The sequence below is a fragment of the Astyanax mexicanus genome, chromosome 10, assembly GCF_023375975.1.
Source record: "Astyanax mexicanus isolate ESR-SI-001 chromosome 10, AstMex3_surface, whole genome shotgun sequence".
In the NCBI taxonomy this organism is placed as follows: Eukaryota; Metazoa; Chordata; class Actinopteri; order Characiformes; family Acestrorhamphidae; genus Astyanax; species Astyanax mexicanus.
Genome location: NC_064417.1, coordinates 36,681,224 through 36,703,628, shown reverse-complemented (window position 1 = coordinate 36,703,628; position 22,405 = coordinate 36,681,224). Strand labels below are relative to the sequence as shown.

At 40.0% G+C, this 22,405-nt stretch overlaps 1 protein-coding gene across 6 annotated transcripts in view; it reads left to right on the top strand.

Annotated features, from left to right (window-relative positions):
• ppip5k1b (diphosphoinositol pentakisphosphate kinase 1b) overlaps positions 1–18,128 on the top strand; it is a 43,000-nt gene extending 24,872 nt beyond the window's left edge. For 2 of the 6 annotated variants that reach the window (XM_022684099.2, XM_022684103.2), the window contains 6 exons: positions 807–932; positions 2,760–2,822; positions 8,494–8,646; positions 12,917–13,054; positions 14,756–14,875; positions 16,672–18,128. In XM_022684099.2, the coding sequence (XP_022539820.2) occupies positions 807–932; positions 2,760–2,822; positions 8,494–8,646; positions 12,917–13,054; positions 14,756–14,875; positions 16,672–16,766 (695 nt within the window). In that variant the 3' untranslated portion in view covers positions 16,767–18,128. The remainder of the gene's footprint in view (positions 1–806; positions 933–2,759; positions 2,823–8,493; positions 8,647–12,916; positions 13,055–14,755; positions 14,876–16,671) is intronic. The other 4 variants (XM_022684106.2, XM_022684111.2, XM_022684113.2 and 1 more) reach the window with 3 other exon arrangements.
• The last annotated feature ends 4,277 nt before the right edge of the window (positions 18,129–22,405 follow it).

Here is a 22,405-nt window from a genome sequence, read left to right as displayed (position 1 = left end):
TTTTGCAATAGAACCCTTTAATTTTCTGTTGTTTTAAAGCAAGTAGATTAGTGGAAGACTTGACATTAGATAACTACATGCTGTTGTTTTTCCATGTGCACATACATTCTTTATGGTTCAGAAGCAAAGGAAATAAAAGCCAAACATTTTCCAATAACAGTGAAAGTGCAATTCATGTATTTTGTTAATGAAATGATTTACATTTCTATAAAAGTATAGTTCCAGAGTGCAGATCTGTTTGCAGTAAGATGATCCAAAGCTACTATGATCCAGTATAACACCCAAATGACTGTTTTAAACATTATTTGGACACAGTCCAGACCAGGAAATAAGTGTGACAAGAGCAGGCTTGTTAACAAGTATATTGCTTGCATAGCCGATACACCTGTGGTGGCTTAACAGGGATAGAATTTGGGACTTTTTTTAAAACAATACTTTAAAAAGTGTTTGTTTTCAGTACTGTCCAGTAACTGCCACTCTCACACTGATTACCCCAAATACAGTTATTTGAAACAGCCAACAATAGAAAGCTCTGAAACCTCAAAGCAGGATGTTTAGGTTAGCATTAATTGCACTTGTTGGCCCATTTTACTATGCCCAGCTTCTCCATGAATATAGATTTTGACCAAAGTCACTGCATCCATCACTGATGAGATGTTTTGACATTTGGCAGGATGAGCTTACTGGTAAGCTTTATGCATGATGAACGTAGTGTAATAACGCTGCATGTTCAGTAGTGAAGACTAACCAACCATCAACATTTTCCCTTCCTCTCCACCCCATTGGTTTCTCCCAACCCCTCACAGGCTCTCTGTTCACGGGCCTCTTCAGTGCCTCTTTCCGGGGGGTGTCCTCCAGTGCCCCCAACCTGCGGGAGTTAGCCCGAACCCAGCGCAAAAAGACCACCTCCCCCAGGCGGTCTAATAGAGACGGTATGTCCCATCATGAGCCACGTCTTCTGCCAATCATGAAGCGAATTGGCTTTATGCTGATTAAAAAAACCTGTACAGTCACTTGCTACACTCCTGATCAGTTCCTGTTGCTCCTGCCAAGCCAAGTTTCCCAACCAATCACCCCTGTGCTGCTTATTGTCACCCCTCCTACCCTAACTCAATATGGACTCCAGCTTTTGCTCAGACCTGAACCGCAAGCTGTGCTGCAGTGTGCACTTCTGTTCTTTCCTGGCCTGCTTATGAAGTTGAGACTGGTTGAGACTGGCCTCTGCCTCAACCTCATAGCAGAACAGTGCAGGTAGCTCCCTTTTCCCGTGATTGTCTTTAAGGCTGTTCCACCTAACCTTCACTCCGTCTAACTGCACAGTTCAAAATAACTTTCATTATGTGTATGATTATTAACTCCTTTATTAATGACAAAATAAATTTGATTTCTTGCATGCCATGCGTCCCGTTCTTGGTATATATCATTGCATTGGCTGTTTCTGGTTTAGAGGGGGTATGCTCCTTTTAATATGTTCTGGTTGTATCTCTGCATTATTTTCTGTTTAACATAACTGGTGCCTATGTTTATTATATCCTCTAGAGGGCTCTCTTTTGCTCTTTTTGTCTTTTCAATCTGCTGTTGGACCATGAGCATTTACTCTTTACACTCACTGTCAAAAATAAATTGTTGCAAAAGTAATTGCACCCAGAAAGAATGGTCTGATTGCAATGCTATTCTGAAAAAAGGGATAAAGGTTACCAGTTACCAACATTTAGAAAAGGGGTCGGCAGTTAAGTTTGGCCCTTGACCAGATATTTTCCAAGTCATCACGTGGCGAGCCACATGGGGAGGGTGATTGGGGAAGAGAAAAAAAAAAAACACACACACACAAACACACCGCTCCTCACGCGGGATCGAACTCGGGTCGTCAGCCTCGCGCTTCAAAAACAGGATCGCTGCCACAGCTTGTGAATTGGGACACAGCCACAAAAAAACGGCGGTTATATGGAGTTAGGGAGCCCAAGAACGAGTGGAAAGACGAGAACGGGTGGAAACTAAAGTCACACCAAGCGCAACAGAGAGACAGGGGAGGAATGTACACAAAATCTGTCCGGAGAGGCATTTTATGTTTTTTTTTTTCCATTATATTTCAAACAACCTCACGAGCCAGATGTTTCATGCTTGCGGGTCACATCTGGCCCGCTTAGACTGATCTGGGCAACTCTTGGTCATATGTATTCAGTATGTGTAACAGGGGTGTGCCATATCGAATCGTACACAATAATACCGCCAATATTTTTGAATATCGTAAACGATATTATACCCTGAAATATCGTGCCTTATCACCCACCCCTAATTATGACATCAGGGTACTACTTTATTTTTTGTAAGTAAATGAAAGAACCAGTTCATCAGAGTAACTCTGGGTTTCTGAATTTGATACGTTTAGCTGAAGTCAGTTATATCTCTATGTTCACCATCATGTGCACGATTATTATTCTGCATCTGGTTACTCCTGCACACACACACCTTCTCCCAGTCCTGAGCATATTAACAGATTGTCCACAGGGTGTCACTGTGTACCTAAGACTGAGAACTGCAAAATTAGTGCAGTATCACTGTTATTCTTGGTTTATATCCTCATCACATGGACTGCATATGGGCTTTATATGCTATGCAATATTTATTAGCTGTTGTTTACGCAGATCCAGAGTGTCCATGCAGCTTCTGCTGGAATCCGTTAGTGTCAGTCAGTGTTTGGGTGTAACTAAAAGGTTAATGCTGCAGAATAACATGGCTTACTTCTCTTATTTCCTCAGAGTTGCTCTCAATGCCGGCAGTAAAGAGGTTTTCAGTGTCGTATGCCAGGCATCCAACTAATGGTATGTCTGTTATTTGAAGTCCGTGTGTTTTGACACTCTACTTGCATGCCCTCTGGGGGTCATTTTGTGGTAGTAATTTGTTAGCATTGTGATCTTAATTTGGAAACATTTGAAAACTCGTTTTCCTATCATCTCCACTCACATCATTCCTCACCTGTTAAATACGGATTCTCCGTCTGCACCCATACCATCACCCCCCTAGGGTCTAATTCTCTCTTCCTGATTCTTTGATCTTTCTCTTTCATCCGGATCTCTGCATGTGCTTAAAGACTGAATATATCTTTAATGATATATTTCTTTGTGTGTTCACACACTGTTGTGTACCTGTGTTTTTTTTTCATCTGACGGTTAACCCTTGTGGTTAACCCTTATGGTTAATCCTTCATTGTGCTTCAGTTTTGTGCTTGAGACTGATCACCAGCCGAATTACAGTGTACATGTTGGGTTTTTTCTATATAATAAAAAATGAGAAATTCACAGTAAATCATATCAAGCTTTGAAGGGATGCATTATATCACAATCTTATCAGTATATTGATTAAAAAAGAATCAGCTGAGGGTAGATAGTAATAGGAGATACAGTTTCTGTATCAGTTTCTCTGATTCTGCTATTTGTAGCTATATGTTTGAGTAAAATGAACATTGTTGTTTTATTCTATAAACTGCAGACAACATTTCAATACAAATATTGTCATTTAGAGCATTTACTTGTAGAAAATGAGAAATAGCTGAAATAACAAAAAAAAAACACCTCATATAATGCAAAAAAAATTATAAGGTTTTAATATTTGGTGGAATAACCCTGGTTTTTAATCACAGTTTTCATGCATCTTGGCATGTTCTCCTCCACCAGTCTTACACACTGCTTTTGGATAACTTTATGCCACTCCTGGTGCAAAAATACAAGCAGTTCTGCTTGGTTTGATGGCTTGTGATCATCCGTCTTCCTCTTGATTAAATTCCAGAGGTTTTCAATTTGGTAAATCAAAGAAACTCATCGTTATTTTTAAGTGGCCTCTTATTTTTTTTCCAGAGCTGTATTTTCATTGAATCTACATTTATCAGTATTGATAAATCTGCTGTAATTGTCTCTGATGGTGTTCTAATAAGCACTGATTCATGACAAATTATGAGCAATGCTGAATTTAACGCTTGCTGTAATGAAGGCAAGGGTTACCATGCTGTCTGTTCTGAAATGTTGTGGTCAACTGCTGATTGTAAATCCCAGAGGGGCTGTTGGAGTTGAACCACAGCTGATGAGAGAAAGCATGTGTGACGGTGTTTGTGTGCTGAGGGGATTCACACATTACGGATAAACTCTGTCAACAGACCTGTCACGATTTTTCCATTTGTTGCTGCTTGATTTAGCCTGTAATGCAGAGCAGTCTGTGGTGGAGATTCTGGTGGTGTAGAGAAGGTGGTGGGATGGAGTGAAGTTTAAAATTGATTTAATTTATTACTTTATTGGTTTTATTGATCTGCCTCTTTGTGTTGCGTGTGTTTTGGTATTAGAGATGTCATTCAGTTCTACTGCCCTTGGACAGAACTGGGATTGTTGGTAGTGAAAAAGTCTCCCTCCGGGCAGCTCTGAAGGTCAAACACAACAAGGCTTTAGTTTAGTTATTTTCTTTCTGTTGTCTGAAGTTGTCTGCTTCTTTAGTTGTTGTCAAGCTGCTGGTGATAGTCTATAAATTAGTATTGTGCACACTGCAAGAAAGCAGTGCATGTAATCACACACCTGCCACAATCCATATTGAGATTTTAAGTAAATGTATTAAACTGCATGGCATCTTACTATCTATAAAAATGTGGGGTGAAAATTGTTTAAATTAGGGTTTAAAAACTGTCACTTGGTTCCCAGTCAGGACTGATTTAATATCCAAGTCCCAGTTCCATGCTAGACACAGTGTAGCCCAAGACTGAGTCGAAAAGTGCCAAAGGAAATTTGTCAACCCATTTTATGCAGTAGGTACTTTATCGTAAAAGTAGTGAGTTGGCCTGAGGGAAATGGAAGTTAAGTGTCCCTCAGTGTCTCCTGAAGAACCCACACACTGCCCAGTTTTTAGTCTACTGCAGTTCTGCACAACTGATCCAGCAGACAGAGGGCCTGGAAATTCACTGATGAGTTGGTCATATTTATTGACACCAGTCAGACGGAAATGACTGTTTTGGGTCCAATCAATCATTTTTGGAAACTTCAATTTCAAGTTCACGTCTACTCGCATCTCACTCGATACATTTTCATTAACTTTGTATTTGACATGGTCTGACCTTTCATTTCCTGTATGTTATAAATTAAGTATGCTTGACTTCCCTGACATCCCCAAAATGTACCGTTCTGCTCCCTCTGCTTATTTTATTTATTTTCTTTCCATCACAGCCAAGCAAGAGAACCAGTTAAATATATAACTGAGAAACCATTGTCTTTAAGTGGCAGCATTTCTTTTAAACACATTCTGCCTGTTGTGTTTATTTTGCTGCCTCACAAACTGCACACTGCTACTCACTTCTTACTACATTACTACAATACTGTGATGCTGTGGATGCCTATATGGCAGTCCTGACATCATCACAAATGCACTTTTAATGGAAGTGCTCTGTTTTGTTCACTATTTAGTGTGAAAGTGTAAGAGTGTTTGTTGTAAGAGGAATGTGAGGACATTGTGTGATTGGGCAGTAAATTAATAAATTGATACATAAAATAGTTATTTTTCAAATATATTTTATATATTGACAATTATTTGTGTTGGACATACAGCTTTGGAAAAAAAATTAAGAGACCACTTAAAAATTGAGTTTCTTTGGTTTTACCAAATCAAAGATCACAAGCCATCAAACCAACTGAACTGCTTGAATTTGTGCACCAGGAGTGGCATAAAGTTATCCAAAAGCAGTGTGTAAGACTGGTGGAGGAGAACATGCCAAGATGCATGAAAACTGTGTTTAAAAACCAGGGTTATTCCACCAAATATTGATTTCTAAACTTTTCAGGTCTGAAAGATCTGCATCTTTTTTTTTATTTCAGCCATTTCTCATTTTCTGCAAATAAATGCTCTAAATGACAATATTTTTATTTGGAATTTGGGAGAAATGTTGTCTGTAGTTTATAGAATAAAACAACAATGTTCATTTTACTCAAACATAAACCTATAAATAGCAAAATCACAGAAACTGATTCAGAAACTGAAGTGGTCTCTTAATTTTTTCCAGAGCTGTAGATGCAATGTGACCTCCGCCTTTAATACTTACGTCCAGTGAACACACACATACACACAAGTGAGCGCGCACACACACACACACATATATGACATTCTGAACACTGATACCCGGAGCAGTGGGCAGGAAACACTCTGGCGCCCTGGAAACAGTATCAGTTAAGGACCATGCAAAAAATGTTATGTGTTAAAAAGTTTATACATGTTCTTTGGGTGTGAATAAGAAAAAATATATATATACTGACCTTTCTAAATACACTTACATGCTACATGTCTTGGGACTAGTATCAGTACTCGCTCGAAATCTGATACTTCTTGTCTCCTTGTCATGGGCACACTGGCCAGTTTTCACCCTCACTTACCCTGAAGTAACACTTCATGTTCGTTGTACATGATCGTTGCTATCTCATGACTTTTGGCATGTGAGAGTATACTTTTATTGCAGCACCTGCGCTCTTAGACACGGAGTTTCTTTGAGCAATGCCATAAAAGAACCAATATTTTTGTAACAGATGAAATTACAAGAAAAGACACCATATGTAGATGGAACGTGGTCTCAGCTGTTAACACACATGTGAACACTAGTGAACACACACATACAGTGAGAGTGTGAACCCAAGTATCAAACCCACAACCCTGTCATTAATAACCCAGTGCTCTAACCACTGAGCCACCACTGCCCTGAAGAAACACTTGAAAAGTGGTTTATCTGCAGCATCGCTCAAAGAACGGTCTGTGGAGCCTTTATTTTACTCGGGGAGCCCGAGTGCCGCCTTCAGTCTCATCATTTTATGGGTCACATCAGGTGCCTACTTAAAGTGACGGAACATTCAGTGCAAGTTCTAATAACCACAAGCTCATCAAACTTTTGCGTAAAGCTTTTAAGAATCTTATGTAAATGAAGTTCTCAGTTAAACAGTGAGGGAAATGGAGTGTTGTCATCTCTGTTAATGCCCTATTCAGAGCTGTTCAGGGGGTGGATAGTCCTAATGAGGAACAGCTCAGCCGTAGATGTTCATTTGTCTACCTTGCTGAGTCATTCAGCAAATGTCGTTCCAGGCTGCTGAACTGGGCCAGAGGTTGCTGCACATCAGTCACTCCTCCTTATCGTTCTTATATTGTCCTCCTCATCCATCTCTGACACAGCTCTATTTCCTCTCCTCCTTCTTAGTGTTTCCTTCTGTTCTGTCTTAACCTGTTCCTCTCCCTCCTGAAACCTCAGTCTACAATGTGTCAGAGTTTAAACACAATTTACCAAGTAAACTAATTATTAGACATAGACACTGTGTTTGGTAATACTTTTAAATAAAGGTACATTAACAGTACTTACGACAGAATGTCTCAGCTAATATTTAATTGACAGTAGTTAAAACATCATTTAAAATATTAAACCAGTATTTCAATTCATTATTATGTACATAAATATAACATTAATTAGCATTAAAATTAGGTCATGTTTAATAATGTCTTAACTAGTGTCAATTAATAAGTAGTTGAGACATTATTTAACCATTTAAAAAAAAAAAAAGTATTTTCTTCCCAATTTTCACGGCCAATTACCCAACACAGTCATAAGGACTCCCCCTTTCACTAGTAATGCCCCAACACACCAGGAGGGTGAAGACTAACACATGCTTCCTCCGATACATGTGAATTCAGCCACAGCCTTATTTCGAGCTGCTGCTGTTGTAAATACTGTAATGTCAGACCCTTATTGTAAAAGTGTTCCATTGTGTTTTGAAAAAAATCGATACAGTATCACAAAATGAAGTAGAAATATCATGGAAAATGACACCAGCACAGATTTTCCTTTTGTAACAATTTGTAGGTACAGACATCAGACATAAATTGTTCACATCAGTATCGAAAATATTGTATCGGCCAGAATATATTCAAAACAATTTTGCCCATATTGGCCAAGCCCTACATCAGCCCACCATCTTTTCTTCATATTTTTCCTCCCCTAATGCCTCTCTCTCCCACTTACTTTTTCTTGCCAGTATAAGTCCCTCTCCCTCACATCCTTTTCATCTTCAATCTGCTCATTCCTGCTTTTATCCCTGTTTCAGTCCTGGTTGTCTCTCTGAGGTTCTTGAAAAACACCCCTCTCTTTTTCTTCATATTTTGTCTCTTCTCCTCGTGTCTTTTTTTTCTTACTTGTGGTCCTTTATTGTTTGTCTTCCTTTTCCAAACTCCCTCATCTCTTCTTCCTCCTGCTTTTGTTTGCCCCCTTTACCTCACTTGCTTTGTTTTTATCCCCCTTTTTCTCTCATTCTTGTAATCCCCCTTCTAATCCCTACTTTGCCGTTTTCGTCTCATCAAAACACCCTTTTATCTCTTGCTTCTCACTACTCTTGCTTTCCCTCATTACTGTGTCTCGCTCTTTTTCTTTCTTTCCCCCCTCTCTCCCCTCCCTCCCTCCTTCCTCCCCTTTACTCTCATCCCCCTCTTCCTCAGAGGCTTCAGAGGAGGAGCAGCAGGTAGCTGAATTACTGGGTGATCTCTCAGCTGATCCGGCGTTGACTCATCACCTTCATCGCTGCTCCTACCACCTCCGCCTCTTCACTTCCTGGCTGCGTTCCCATCCGGAGCCACTCGACTGTTTTTCTGGTCAGCACTCGATGGAGAAGATTCCCCCAGCAAGAGTGTGGAGAATTGTGCCACCCTGAAATTATTATTATTATCATTATTGCCGTCCAGTCACAGCCCCCAAACTGAATTTGCAAGCAGGGTTGACATCAACTTTGTTTTAGAAGCTCCAGGAAGCTCCAGGTGCCCTTTGACCTTAGTTATATGATCCTTAGCAGCTTTATTTTTTAGTGTTTATTGGGCTAAAACGTTGCACAGCAGCAGCTCTGATGGTGGATGATAGCTAGCTAGCTGACTGGAGTAGTGCTCCAGGCTGTTTGTGTAATCATACAGCTGAATTCTAACATTAAAACCACTGACAGGTGAAGTGAATAGCATTGATTTATTGATTTTGCTAGTGAGAAGGTTAGATATCTTGAGCAGTAAGCGAACAGTCAGCCTAAAGTTCATGTGTTGAAATCAAAATGGGAAAAATAGAAAAGTGTAAGAATCTGAGCCAGTGTATGTGCAAAATGTAGGGGATCGATATCTGGGTCAGAACAGTTCCAAAACTGCAGGTCTTGTAGTGTGTTCCTGGTAGGCTATGCAGGGGATAGTAGGGGTCGGATAAAATATTCATATCACGAAATTGAGTAGTCATACTCAATAAAAGCCCAATCTTGAAACTTATAGGACTTAATTTTTTTTTACAATGCCTTCAGAGGTTTTGTGGAGCCCATGCCTCTTTGTGTACAGAGGTATATTGTTGGCACAAGGGGGACCTATGCAATATTCCTAACGATTTAGACGAGGAAGTTCAGTCTGTTACACGTAGAGCTGTTGTGGCTGCAGGTTCTCAATATAAACAACCATCTGCACACCTGATTCTACTTGTTTATGCAGTTGGTCAGTCTTCAGACAACTAATGATGTGCTTTTTTCTCATAACTACTTATTTACCAAGTAGTTTCTGCATTAGGAATAACATTCTAATTTAAATTCATGTAGGCCTAAGTTTAGGGATAAACCTGTATTGTTGGTGCTTCCTAATTTATAAGAAAATTAATTTTAGAGCTTCCAGGACTGGGTTCAGCCATGCTCCTGAGTTCTGCACTGAGCTGTGATTGAACAGTGATAGCATTTCCGTGTGGCACAATCCCCCTCCTCTCACTGCTGATGGAAATGCAGTAAAGCCTGAGCCAGTGGGAAGAAATGCAGTCATGCACTATGCATGCTGAAATGCAGTGGAGCAGCATGAATATATTCATTTAGTTGTTTTGCTTTGTATTTTTCCACACACCACTTATATGTAATATAATAAAATGTGTAGAATAGAATTTTAGTTTGACACATTTCACATTTTCCACTCTGAAGACCATTTTAAGATCTGGCATCTGGCAATCTTCTCCAGAACATCACAGCACCACACCTGCTTGCTGTTATCTTTCTGCTCTGAACACAGAGGTAATGGGCCTTGGGAACAGTGTCTGCGAGGCTGCTACTGGCATCACAGCCTGATGCTCCCACACTCTTTCATCTGTAATTTGCTTTCAATATTTGATGTGTTTTATCAGTTTGCTTCATACCTGTGCAGTTTTAGTTTCTCTGCTGCTTGTTTGTGAGAGAGGTACTGGCATATGGTGATGCATCCTCATAAAGTAAGTTTAGCCTTCATGCTCTAGTTGATTTTGCCTGATTTCAGCAGGATTGCTATAGAGGACAGAGCCAGCACACATAACAGTGGATAAAAAGACTCGACTGCTGAGCCTTGGAAACTAGGAGTTTATGTAGTGTGAATTTCAGTACATATCAAGGCAGTGCTTTTTATGACAGTGGTTATACCTTTTCAGAGATCATGCTGTGTTCCATACTTCCGAAGTTGGATGTCTGAGTTGGGAACGATGACTGCGTTCCAGTTCAACATTCAGAGTTGTCAGTAAAATTATTTGTCACTATTTAAAAAAAAAAACATTATTTAGCAGTTTTATGGTGAATCCAGCCAAAGTATGCACTTCTTATGCATTCTATTCTGATTAGAATGCATTATACTCAGGCTCAAGCGCTGCCACTATGGTCAGAAGATTGTTGATTCAAATCCCGTTCATGTAGCTTGCCATCGGCTACCGGAGCCCTGAGAGAGAAAAATTGGCCTTACTTTCTGGGTGGGTAGATGGCGCTCTCTCCCCGCATCACTCCAAAGGGTGATGTCCACAGCACAAGGCGTCTGTGAGCTGATGTATCAGAACCGAGTCAGAACTGCGCTTTCCTCTGGGTGGGCTGTAATGCTACACAAAAATGCTGAATCAACAGCAGTTCAAAAAGAGGCGGTGGCTGACTTGGGGGGAGTCCTAATGAGTGAGTTGGGTAATTAGCCGTGTAAATTGGGGAGAAAATTAGAAAGAAAATTGGATTAAAGTTATATTAAAAAAAAAGCATTACACTGATTTCATGATGCATATAGGTAGAAGTGCTGTAATAAACTGTATAATACTACTGATTTTAATACTGTTAATATAACCTGCATCCATCTTAGATTCTTAAAGGCTTTCCGAGTTGCTAATCTGACCTGTGGGAGCGTTGCATTTGAAATTTTCTGCCTAGAACTTGAATATCCAAATTTTTAACTTCAAATACACAGCATAGCATAGGATTTAGCACTGTTTACCACCATTGCACAGCAGTGTAATATACTTTCACCTTTGTATTTGACCCACCACACACTCATAATAGTGATTAGGTCAGCTTGGGGAGCAAATGGAGGTTGTGGTGCTGTTCAAGGGCACCACAGCCATGGATGCTGTTCCTAAGGATCAAACTGGCCTGCTTTACTAAGCTTGCAGTGTCTTCCTATTAAATATATAACTAGTGCATTGTGCCAGTACTTAATGTTATAGACAGAAAGTCCTTTCTAATAATATCCTTATATATATTCTAAACACAGGCCAGACACGCCATTGTATGTAACTATATCTGTTTATCCATTTATGCCAGCCCCTGAGAGTATAAACTGGAGAAAATTGGAAACGGTATCCTCTAATCTATCTGCAGTTAATGCCCACATGCTGTAATAGTCTTTTAAGCAGATAATGACACAGTTCTTGTATAAAAGCTGCCCTGTAGCATCACAAGTACTCTCAGTTTAGGCTGTTTACTTTCCTGCATCAGATCTCTTTCCTTTCCACTCCCTCTCTCTTTCATTAATTTTCAGCCTGTCGTGCTCCCTCCATCTGTTTTCCTTACGTTTCTCCTCCCTCTGCCTCACACTCTCTCTCTCTCCATGTAAATGAACAGGGAATGCTGCAGTCGAATACGGCAGAGTTCTTTTAGCTGCAATCACTGTGTGAGCTGAATGACAAAACCTGAGATTTTAAGGGTGAAATACTTACTTAGGAAAATTGAAGGTCTAGTCTGAAGTCTAGACTGTATTTTCTAGTGTCCTGTGGTTTGGATTGTGAATGAAAGAGGCTGTGACTTCCTTGCCCTTTAGGACATCTCAGTTTTCACTCCCTTTCAAACAACACTTCGTCCACCCCCTGCTAACACTTCATCGTTTAGAGCAGCAGGTACCGTCCGCCTCCATTAACCTCCACTGACTAGCACAGAAAACAGTGAAATCATCTTAACGTGCCGCATTATGTACCCTGACATAACACTTTGGGGAGCTTTCAGAGTGATAAAGCCTTTGAACTGCCCTAAATTGGTGCATTAGTCACTCGAGCTGTTTGTCAGAGTACAGAGCCCTGCAGTTCTCCAGCGTTTTACAGCCCGGGGCGTCGGCAGCACAGCTGAGGTTTTGTCAGCAAGGAACAAATAGAGAAAATTGACTGTAAAATTATGCCATAATGCCAGTGACCTTGGTAATAGGATGTTTTTGTGTGTATGAGCTTCTGAAGATGGAGGAGATGCATGTTCTGAGGTTCTTTTGAACTGTTTTGTTGTTCCAGCTCTTTGGAGGTTTGCTGGTTTGTGCTGCACTGAGAGGGTCTTGTTTATTGCTGTGGCTCTCAAATGTGTGTGTGTGTGTCTCTGTGTGTGTGTGTATATCTATAGTAGAGGACTTGCCCATATGCATATAGTCTGAAGATGGCATTGATATGTGAGATGTCGGTTGGCATTTACTCTATGCACTGTCGTCGTGGCATTCCAGGCACTTCCATGGTGGCTGTGGATATGTGTGTGTGTTTGTGTATATTTGTGTGTGTATGTATTTGTGTGGGTGTCAAAGCAGCTGAAATGACTGCTGCAGCCAGGCCTGACATTGTCACTGATATGTTTTGGACTGTGTGTTTTTCTGTTTCCTCTCTGTGCTGCAGGGTTTGAAGGCTGTTCCATGGTGCCCTCTATCTACCCGCTGGAGACACTGCACAACTCCCTGTCACTGAAGCAGGTGGACGAGTTCCTCAACAAAGTGTGTGAGAGCAGGAGTGAGACGCTCGCCAAGACTTTGAAGTGTAGGTAGATAAACACATAAACCCCTCTAGCTATTTTGGTTTGTGTAGGAAAATTAATACAGTGTACCTTTTGTTAATGATATAACTGAATTAAAGGTGCCAAATTTTTTTTTTAAGTTGCTGTTTGAAGTCAGAGTTGTACATTTTGTGACCATTACAATTAAACAAGCAAAAAAAAACATTTTATTGACAGAACAGAAGCTGCATAGTATAGCATAGTTGAACTCGTAGCATAGTTGTGTCAAAAACAGTAATTATTTCCAAATGTGTGTAGTGTTGTGTCCTCTCACTGCAAAGTTAAAGATATTGTAGTTGTTTTACCCTTGTCCTGACCCTTCTTTTATCATAAAAAAAGAATAAATAAGCTTTCCCTACTAAAGTGGGGTTAGCTCCAGTTTGGTTAGCTTTATGTGGGGGGGTAAATATCAAGAATAATTTTAATGGTTGGATTTGCTCTGCTTACATTTTTCCAAACAATCGTTTTTCCTTCACGCTGTGCTTAATATATTTAAAAAATTAAATATTTTTACCAAGAATATTGGTTACAAAAGTACCCTGAAATATTTAATTATTTAATATGACTTTAGGGCCATATTGCCCACCACTACTGCTTGACTTAATTTGGTTGTTACTATATGTAATTAATGTTCATGCTGGTTCGATTAGATTCATGAATCTATCTGGATTTTGTTTGAGCTTTTTCCACAGTTATAGAGAACAGTATGTCATAAAATGTCAGAAATAAGCTAGTTCCATAAGCTAGTCTGTTTGGAATTACTTAGTCACTTAATACTGTCTTTGGGGAATAAATGCTTAATTTGCAGCAGCAGTATGGGCTAAAATTGCCTTAACTAAATCAGCAACTAAAATTGCCATTTCTTGCTTAAGGGCTCCACCAATAGTCGAGAAGTTTAATTTGATGATGATGATGGTAATCATGATTTGATGAATGTTTTTCTCAAAATCTTAGAGATACAGAACCATCAGAGTTACTGTGTTACAGTATTATTACTCTATATGATCTATACAATAAGTCATGGGGCATTAAGTTTGGCGGCGGAACAGATACGTGGCGGGCCACAAAAAAAAATGAAAGTGAAAGTTTTGGAAAATGAAGTGTAATGGGATGGAGTGCAACAGACTAGTAGCTCTCCGGCCCAGAGGGTTGTTGAACCCAATTTCAGAACAGTTGATCTCAAAGCAGGTAAACCCAAGAAGCTCCTCTCGTGAGAATGAACCCGTGTTGTCAGGGTCACAGTTCAATACAGTACCGCTGCCCTGGCTAGTGAATTGGGACACCGCTGGGCAAAAAAACGCCCTTATAAGGAGATAAGAAGACCAAGAACAGGCAGAAAAACGAGAACAGGCATTAACAAAAGCTCACGTTTTTTTTTTTTCTCATTATCGTTCATTATAGTTCAAACAACATATTTCATGCCACTCATGTTTCATGCCACCTATTGCCGACCCCACAGTTCTTGTAACGTTATTTTTCCTGCCTCACCAAAGTTTAATACTACATTTAGCAGACAATTTGCTTTCAATTAAAAGTCAGTCCACGTTGTGGCTCTAATTTAAAGGTAAAATGCTTTAAAGTGCTTGTTATCTACATTAACCTTACAGTTCCACTGCAAAACCAAAGAAGCAAATTTTGGACACCAAACTAATCCGTCTATGTTGTTCCTTTCATGTTCCCTCCAGCTCTATCAGCCATGTTTGAATCCCAGATGATCCAGACCTCTTTAGAGACTGAGAGTCCAGCCAGATCCAGCTCTTCTATAGCTCCTCCACCGCAGCAGCAGCCTTCCCGGCCTTTCTGGTGTGAGTATTGCCTCCGTCCTAGCTTCCAGAACTCTCAGAAATCTCAGAACTTCAGGAGCCATGGTATCATTCCATCTCTGAGCTGGAGGAGCCAGCCAGCCGCTTAGAGACAGTTGTGCTCCAAAATATTCAGCATTCTTGACTGTCTGCCACCGACAGAGACACTCAGGCCAGCCTTTGCAAGCCAGACACTTAACACGCTCTCTTATCCTGTTTCCAAAGGCAAAGTATGCCATAATTAATCCAAAAGTAGGCCCCATTACTTTATGTTCCTAATTAGCTATCCCCTAGCATTGCTCCTGCCTGCCTTGCTAAGCTGTGTTTCCAGTGCTTTCTGTGTCCTGCAGGTCATCTTATGCTTCATTTTAAAAAGTGTGATGTCTGCAGAGTTGTGTTAGCATCTGCACTCTGATCTGAGCTCATTCCTTCACAGATGTGAAGCGAATCTAGGTTGTCTCATGCTTGTGTCATCGCTTTGTCTGACTCCTCTTAACCCATTTAACTGTGATCCCTTTGTTTCGGAGTCGAGCCAGAAACATCCTGGAGGACACCAGCGTCTAACAGATTAGAATGGTGGAATTGTTTCATTTCCACTACAGAACTTGTGTGCTATTTCCCCACGGGGGTTCTTTTTATAAACTGATGCAGGGAATATAAAGGTTTCATCAGATATACTGTCAACATGTGAGAACACAGTTCCTGAGACCCTCAGTTTAAAAGGGCCAGTAGGGCATGTGCATCTTGTACACTGAAAAAAAAAGAAAAAAGTGCTTTTTTGAGTTATTTGAGTGAACACTTGAAAAATACACTTAAAAGATATTTTGACACCAATAATACCAAGCTAATTGTTTTAGGTGTTACAAAATAAAACATGTGGAGCAAGTGTATGGAGTCCTTGTCACAATTTTCTTTTGGGGACTGGTCAGCACTGCAGGTAGGCTAGTCCAGTACATATCTCCTCTTCTTCCACAGCCATGCCTGTGTAATGTGTGCAGCATGTGGTTTGGCATTGTCTTGTTGAAAAAATGCATGTACATTACTGGAAAAAATCTCTTAAATTGTCTTAAAAGTTAAGTCCGTAAGTTTTGGGATTTAGGGCCCTCTCTGGTGAGAATGGGTAATTGCACCGAGCATTTGAAAGAATAATTTTAAACTGGGCGGGTGTGATGCGGTCTCCTTTCAGAGCAGATGAATCCGATTCCAGGTTATGTTTAGTGAGAGAAAGAGAGAGAGAGCACGTGCTCACTCAGAAACTTCACTTCAACTACACACTTTGTTTTTACTATGAGTGAATAAGCTACTGAGCTCTGAATTTCCCCTTCTGAAGTCTCCATTGCTCCACCAGCTGCTCGCATTCAGTAAAACTGAGCCGGATCCTCTTTTAGAGGCTGTACATGTGACGTAAGTACGTAAAGCATGTGACGTGGCCAGAAGAAATCCTGTGAAAAGCAACCAGAGACCCCAGAATATATTAGGCTTTGCAGGGATGGTCGTTCCAACACAATGGTACCATTAAACACAATATTTTGTTCCTTTTCAACTCTTTTCAAAGTTTAGAAACAAAAAAACTAAACTGCCCTCTTTCCAACTTTATCTGTGGAATGTCTTGCAAGAATGGATGTGTATTAAATGTGTGTTTTTTAAAGCTTGTGGAGCAGTTAAGGAAGAATAAAACTGGTTTAAAATGTTTATAACAAGTGTTTTTAAACACTTATACTTGTGGAAATTGTGTGCAGGGTGTATTTAAGCAGCTAATTTTGCATTCTGTGTGTGTTTCCCTGTCTTTGCTTGTCTAGATACCAGTGGTCCACCCAGCACTGTGTCTAGTTCAGAACCTTCATCCCCATCAGTGGCAGAGCCTTCATCAAACTTCAGCTTCAGCAGCGAGTAGATCTCCTACACACATACACCACCACCTGCCTTAATCCTCACGTTAACATTACTTTCTAATCCTGCCCTGAAACCAGCCTTCCCCTTTTTCTTCTGAGTGAAGCTAATCCCAAGTTCAGGAGATGGTATCTTCATCACTGCGCCACAGAGACTGCTGATCTCCTCGCCTTTGCACTTTCTATATTTCCTCCAGTAATGCAGAGCCGCTCTGGCTTCAGAACCAGAGCAGTACTTGGCCTGTCAGCCTTCAGAGGAAGAGCACTGAATCCAGTAATTAGTTGCACTTCAATACCTCTGTGCCCCGAGGAACTGAGATCTTAATTATAGTCCATACTGAGCAGTAGGGAGACGGGGGACTGGAATACACACTGGTAATTGTCCCTTCCCTCAGCTGATTGCAGTTATCACCTCTCCACATCTGCTCCGGGGAGATTTCACTGGACGACGTAACCTCACTCCAATCCAGGCAATGCTTAGAAGATGCAGGTAGACCAATCGGAGCACAGTTTTGTTGAGCTTTTTGAGGAGGCGTTTTGGAGGCGTGGATGTCTCCAACTTTAGCACTCAGCTGAGATTCAGCTGAGTCATGATGCCAGCCAGTACAGGGTGCAGAAAGAATACTGCAGCCAGCTGATCAAGCACAAATCTTTTTAATCACTGCTTCTGTATTTTTATGAGATTCATTTTTTTAATACTGGGGATTACGTTTTTAGGGTTGAAAAGTGTAATCGAACTCGTTTTAACGAGGGAGGAAGACTTGAATGTAATGAAAATATATTTGTTTGGCTTAATTATTTCAATAAGAGTATTTTGAAAATGTACTTTGGTACCAACAGTGCCTTATCCTTATTGTTTCTTCTTTTCATTTGTTTGTCTTTACTCTGTAACTACAGGTAGTTGATACAGACATCTCTTCAGTGCATATTTAAGAGCTGTCTCTGTTCATGTCCTTGAGAGCTTGTCAAGAATGTTTAAGTACTCACTGCCACACAAAACCCTTGTACAACTACACAGACCATGGAAGAAATCTTGTTATTTCTTATTTAGTTTCAGTGGAAGTCAATGTAAAAAGCTATTCCAAGTCATTTAGGAGAATTCCTATTGGTAAATTCAAAATAATATTTTAACACAATTTAAAGAACAGCTGCTAAAGTCATAAAGTCACATTCTATCAAAAAGATACAAACAACAAACAGACAAACCAAAAATGGTGGTACAAGGTTTTTGCGTGACAGCTTTGAAATATTTGTGTTCTGCTGTCCTTGCCAAAGGGTTACTCTTTACTAATTGAATATTTGATTTATTTAATGTTAGAAAATTTCAAAATCATATATTTTAATAATAAAACTGTGTGTAAAGATTATTACTGAGTTTATTTATGTGTAATTTTTAAAAAAAAAGTTATTGTGAAAGAATGTGAGTCTGATTTCACCATCATGAAGTTTAAAGGAGAACTGCTGTGTGCAATCGACTTTGGGTGTAGTAAAACATGATAAAGAGTTCTAACCTTTGTTGAATTGCCCATCTCCGTTCTCAAGCAGCTTTCTGAAATCAAGCAATTTTATTCCATTGGTCCAAACACCCTTCAGACTGTGTGATATGTTGCAGATACATCGCTTTTTACACCTTTATTCAGGCTCAACGTAGCTCCACGTCTCCTTGATAGAATCCAGAGTTCTGACATTTAAAATGAAGTATTAATAACTTGAAAAGTGCACAAGAAGTTTATTAAAAAACACTGTTTACATCCTGTAGCATTAGCTACACGCCGGAGATGCAGTGTCTCTGACTCTGGCTGCTGATGGCCAGCAGCATGATCCAGGATCTGAATTGGCGATCTTCAGAGTCTTAGTCTGCTGTATTAAACTGGTGTATTTATTTATTAACATTGGAAAGTAAATTCGGATCACACATTTTTATAGTGTATAAGTGTGAACAAAATCCAATCCAAGTTAATCCAGATACAAAACCCATGTTAATTCTAGGTGTAAACAGGCCCATAGTTTTAGTTGACAAACATCAAGAGTGATGCTGACTGATCTCACCACTCTCCACAACTTGAAATACCATCCTGAAGTCTGGAGTCTCACGGTTTCATTCAGGATGAAAAGCACTAATGATGAGTCACGCTTTACCCCTCTGCTGTGCTGCGTTGCCGTGGTGACGGATTCTGATCACCCATTGACTTCTGATGTGAATGCTTGGCTGAAACTGCGACTGCATAATGTAGCAGAGCCAGACAAAGAGCAAATTTATTCTCAGCAAGTCACATTCAGACTTCCAACAGGAAGCCAAACGGTGATGTCATTGCTAGCTTGGTGCCCATTTTCATTCAGTGAGGGGGGAGACCTCTGCGAAAAGGTCACTGGATTGGTTCCCCCCCTATGGGTATTTGATTTGTCTGTTTTGTGCCTCAGAGGAAAAACAGCACATTCATGTTGATGGCGGCCAACTGTAATTAGTTTGCTGTGCCACGTTTCAGCTGTTTATTAGATTATTATCTGATCTCTGCTTACATCAGACATTAGACTGAGATAATAAAACTACAGATAAATAAATCAACAGTGACACAGAAAGCAGACTGTCATAAACACTTCAATTAGAAATGTGGAAAACCTCTTCACCCCTCTCAGAGCTCTCTCTCTCTCTCTCTCTCGCACAATATGCATCATCACAGCTTTTAGTAGTGAGAGGTCGGGGTTATGTGAGCTGGCAAAGTGGTGTGAGTGTGTGTCACTGATGCCCAAACAGAGGGCTAAATGTCCCGGTGTGTCCTCAGTTGCTCTCGGTTGTGTCTGGTAATCTGGTGAGCCCTGTATGCCCTCAGTCGACATGAACCTAATATGTCGACATGAACAATCAGGTAATGCTCTAATAATTTCAGTTATTTTATTATTGTTCTATCTCCAAGGCATGTTTAATCATGGCTCTGGAACTGTTCCACTCTCAAAATAAAGGTGCTACATAGGGATCATTAAGTGAAGTTTTGTTTTGTAAAAGAGATTGTGACTAAAAGAAAAACCCTTTTAAAATACACTTTATTAAACCTTTCAACTGTTGGCTTTTTATAAAACCATAAATGATTAACAATTTTCAAGTTTCCATCATTCTATTAGAGACAGTGGTTGCTCAAGGGTTAGAACACTGGGTCACTGATGACAGGGTTGTGGATTCAATACCCAGATTTGAAAAACCGACACAGTTGGGCCTTTAGTATGGCCCTCAATCCTTATAGCTCCCTGTTAGCATGTGTGCAGACAAGTGTGCATGTGTGTGTTCACATTCAATCATTTTGTGAATATTGTTATCTTGGTTCTTCTATTGCATCACTCAAACAACCCTTTTTTATGCTCTTATATTAAAGAGTATATCGTCACTGTCCAGTGAAAAACACTTAACTCCAAAACAGCAACTTTACAGGAGAGAGAAAAAAAAAACAAAAAAAACCTTGTAAATTTTCAATGGAAGTCAATGTAAAAAGAGTTTATTTCGTTTTTTTTTAAGAGTTTCTATTGGTTCGTTCATCAAGAAATTTTGTCACAGTGTAAGGAGCAGTTTGTCTGTTCAAATAATGTAGTAAACTATAAATCAACAAAAAATTTAGAAAAAAAAGAGTTTTTCATAGTACAGCGACAATATAGAGTCCAGATTAGGGCTGAACGATTTTGGAAAATAATCTAATTGCAATTTTTTATCTATAAATTGCGATTGCGATTTAAAATGCGAATTTTTTTGTCTTCAAGTATTTTTCAACAACAGAAGCAATAAATCAATCTGTTTAATAATAAACAATGTCAGATTTATTTAAAGCACAGATAACAATAAAGCAAACAAATCTATGCTTTTCCTTTTCATCATTTGTTTTTTTTTTATAGAAAAATAAATAGATAAATAGCTTTTCCTTTTCACCATTTTTTTTAATTAGGAAAAACAATAGATATACAAAATTTAACTTACTGCTCTCCAGCTAGTAACATCATGAAAAATTAAAGTGCAAAAAACATAAAGAGAATCTGCTTTAACCAACTCGTTATTTTCTGTATTTGAAGATGCAGCACTGGTCGTTGGCATTTTAGCCTTGCAAATACCACACAAGGCTTTGTGGTGTTTTTTTTTAATGCTGAAAAAGGTTTGTAGTGTTACCTCGCGTTGTAGCAACAGTAGCAAGGCACGTTTAGCACAGTACCTGTCGTTGAGCAGCATCTTCTTTTTTAAAGCCAAAGTAATTCTACACAACTGATGTGTTCCTACGAGCCTGGAGCCATTGTGCAACAAGGGCGTGTTCACACCTGTGGTTCGTTTCTAATGAGTTCGTTTACTTGGAGCGTTTTCTCGCTCTGTTCGGTCTGGTTTCCCACAGGCATAAATGTAAATGCACCAAAATGCGCATCAATAAACCACGCGAGCAGCCTGTGTCCTCTGATTGGTCAGAGGGGACGGGAGTACATTAAATATAAATATACGAAAAAAGTAAATACAGCGAGAAGATTTTGTATTCCAGCGCAAATATCTGTGCCTTAACACTGAACGCTGCACTTTCAAACACATTGTTTATACATAATAAACAGAGTTACGCGGCTGTGAGCAGTGAATGCAGCGCAGATTTATACATAATAAACAGAGCAGTGAATGCAGCGCGTGCATGGACACAGTGTTTGTTCACAGCTGTGGTAATTAGCGTTATCTAGCTAATATATTAGTTTAAACTATGCTTGCTTTTTTAGCAGTTTAGCTCAAATAAATGGCTTATATTTAATAGCTGGATCCGATCGAGACCGGATCACGTTCTCACTACAAGCGAACCGCTCCAGAGTTCGTTTGGTACTGGACCGAGACCACCTCCTCTAGCTGGTCTCGGTCCGGTTCTTTTGATCCGCACCCCAGTGCGATTACTGTTTTTACACCTGCTCAATCGAACCGCACTAAAGTTACAAACGGACCAGAGTTCATTTTAACCGGACCAAATAGTGCTGGTGTGAAAACGCCTTAAAGTGCGCTGTGTTGACTTCACTTCTCCACCTCCCTGCCTTCTGCTCGGGTATGCTCCGCTCGTCCTCGGCTCGGCTCGCTCCCAAGTCACGTGACCAGTCAAATCGGTTAGAGAATCGCGTTTTAAAATATCGCGAGATTATCGCAAATGCAATTAATCGTTCAGCCCTAGTCCAGATCCAACACATATAGCTCTAATATTCAGCAGATGCTCCTGAAGGTCTTTGGATCAGGTTAGATTTGGGTTGAAACTACACACTCTGCAGGTCAGTTGATCACAAAGATCCAGGACTGGGCAGTCTTGCTCCCAGTAGAGAATGTCCAATGTTATCCACTATGGGCCAGTGTGGGTATGAGTATTCATTTTGAACAGAACAGAGCACACCTCTCGTTTAATCAGTTTTTTCAGTTTTCAAACAAGATTAAGACCCTGCTGCTAAGACTGGACAGCTCTGGTCTAGCATCTTTATACTTAAATTAAAGGAGAATTCCAGTGTGAAATGGTCTTGGGGTGTTGTGAAACATGAAAAAGAGGACTAACTTTTGTTAAGTAGCCGACCTTCATTTACTCCAGCATTCCAAAATACGCTTTAGCCAATGCTACCAACAGGTTTACAATGCTAGCGATAAGGGCATAACATTGCCCATGCA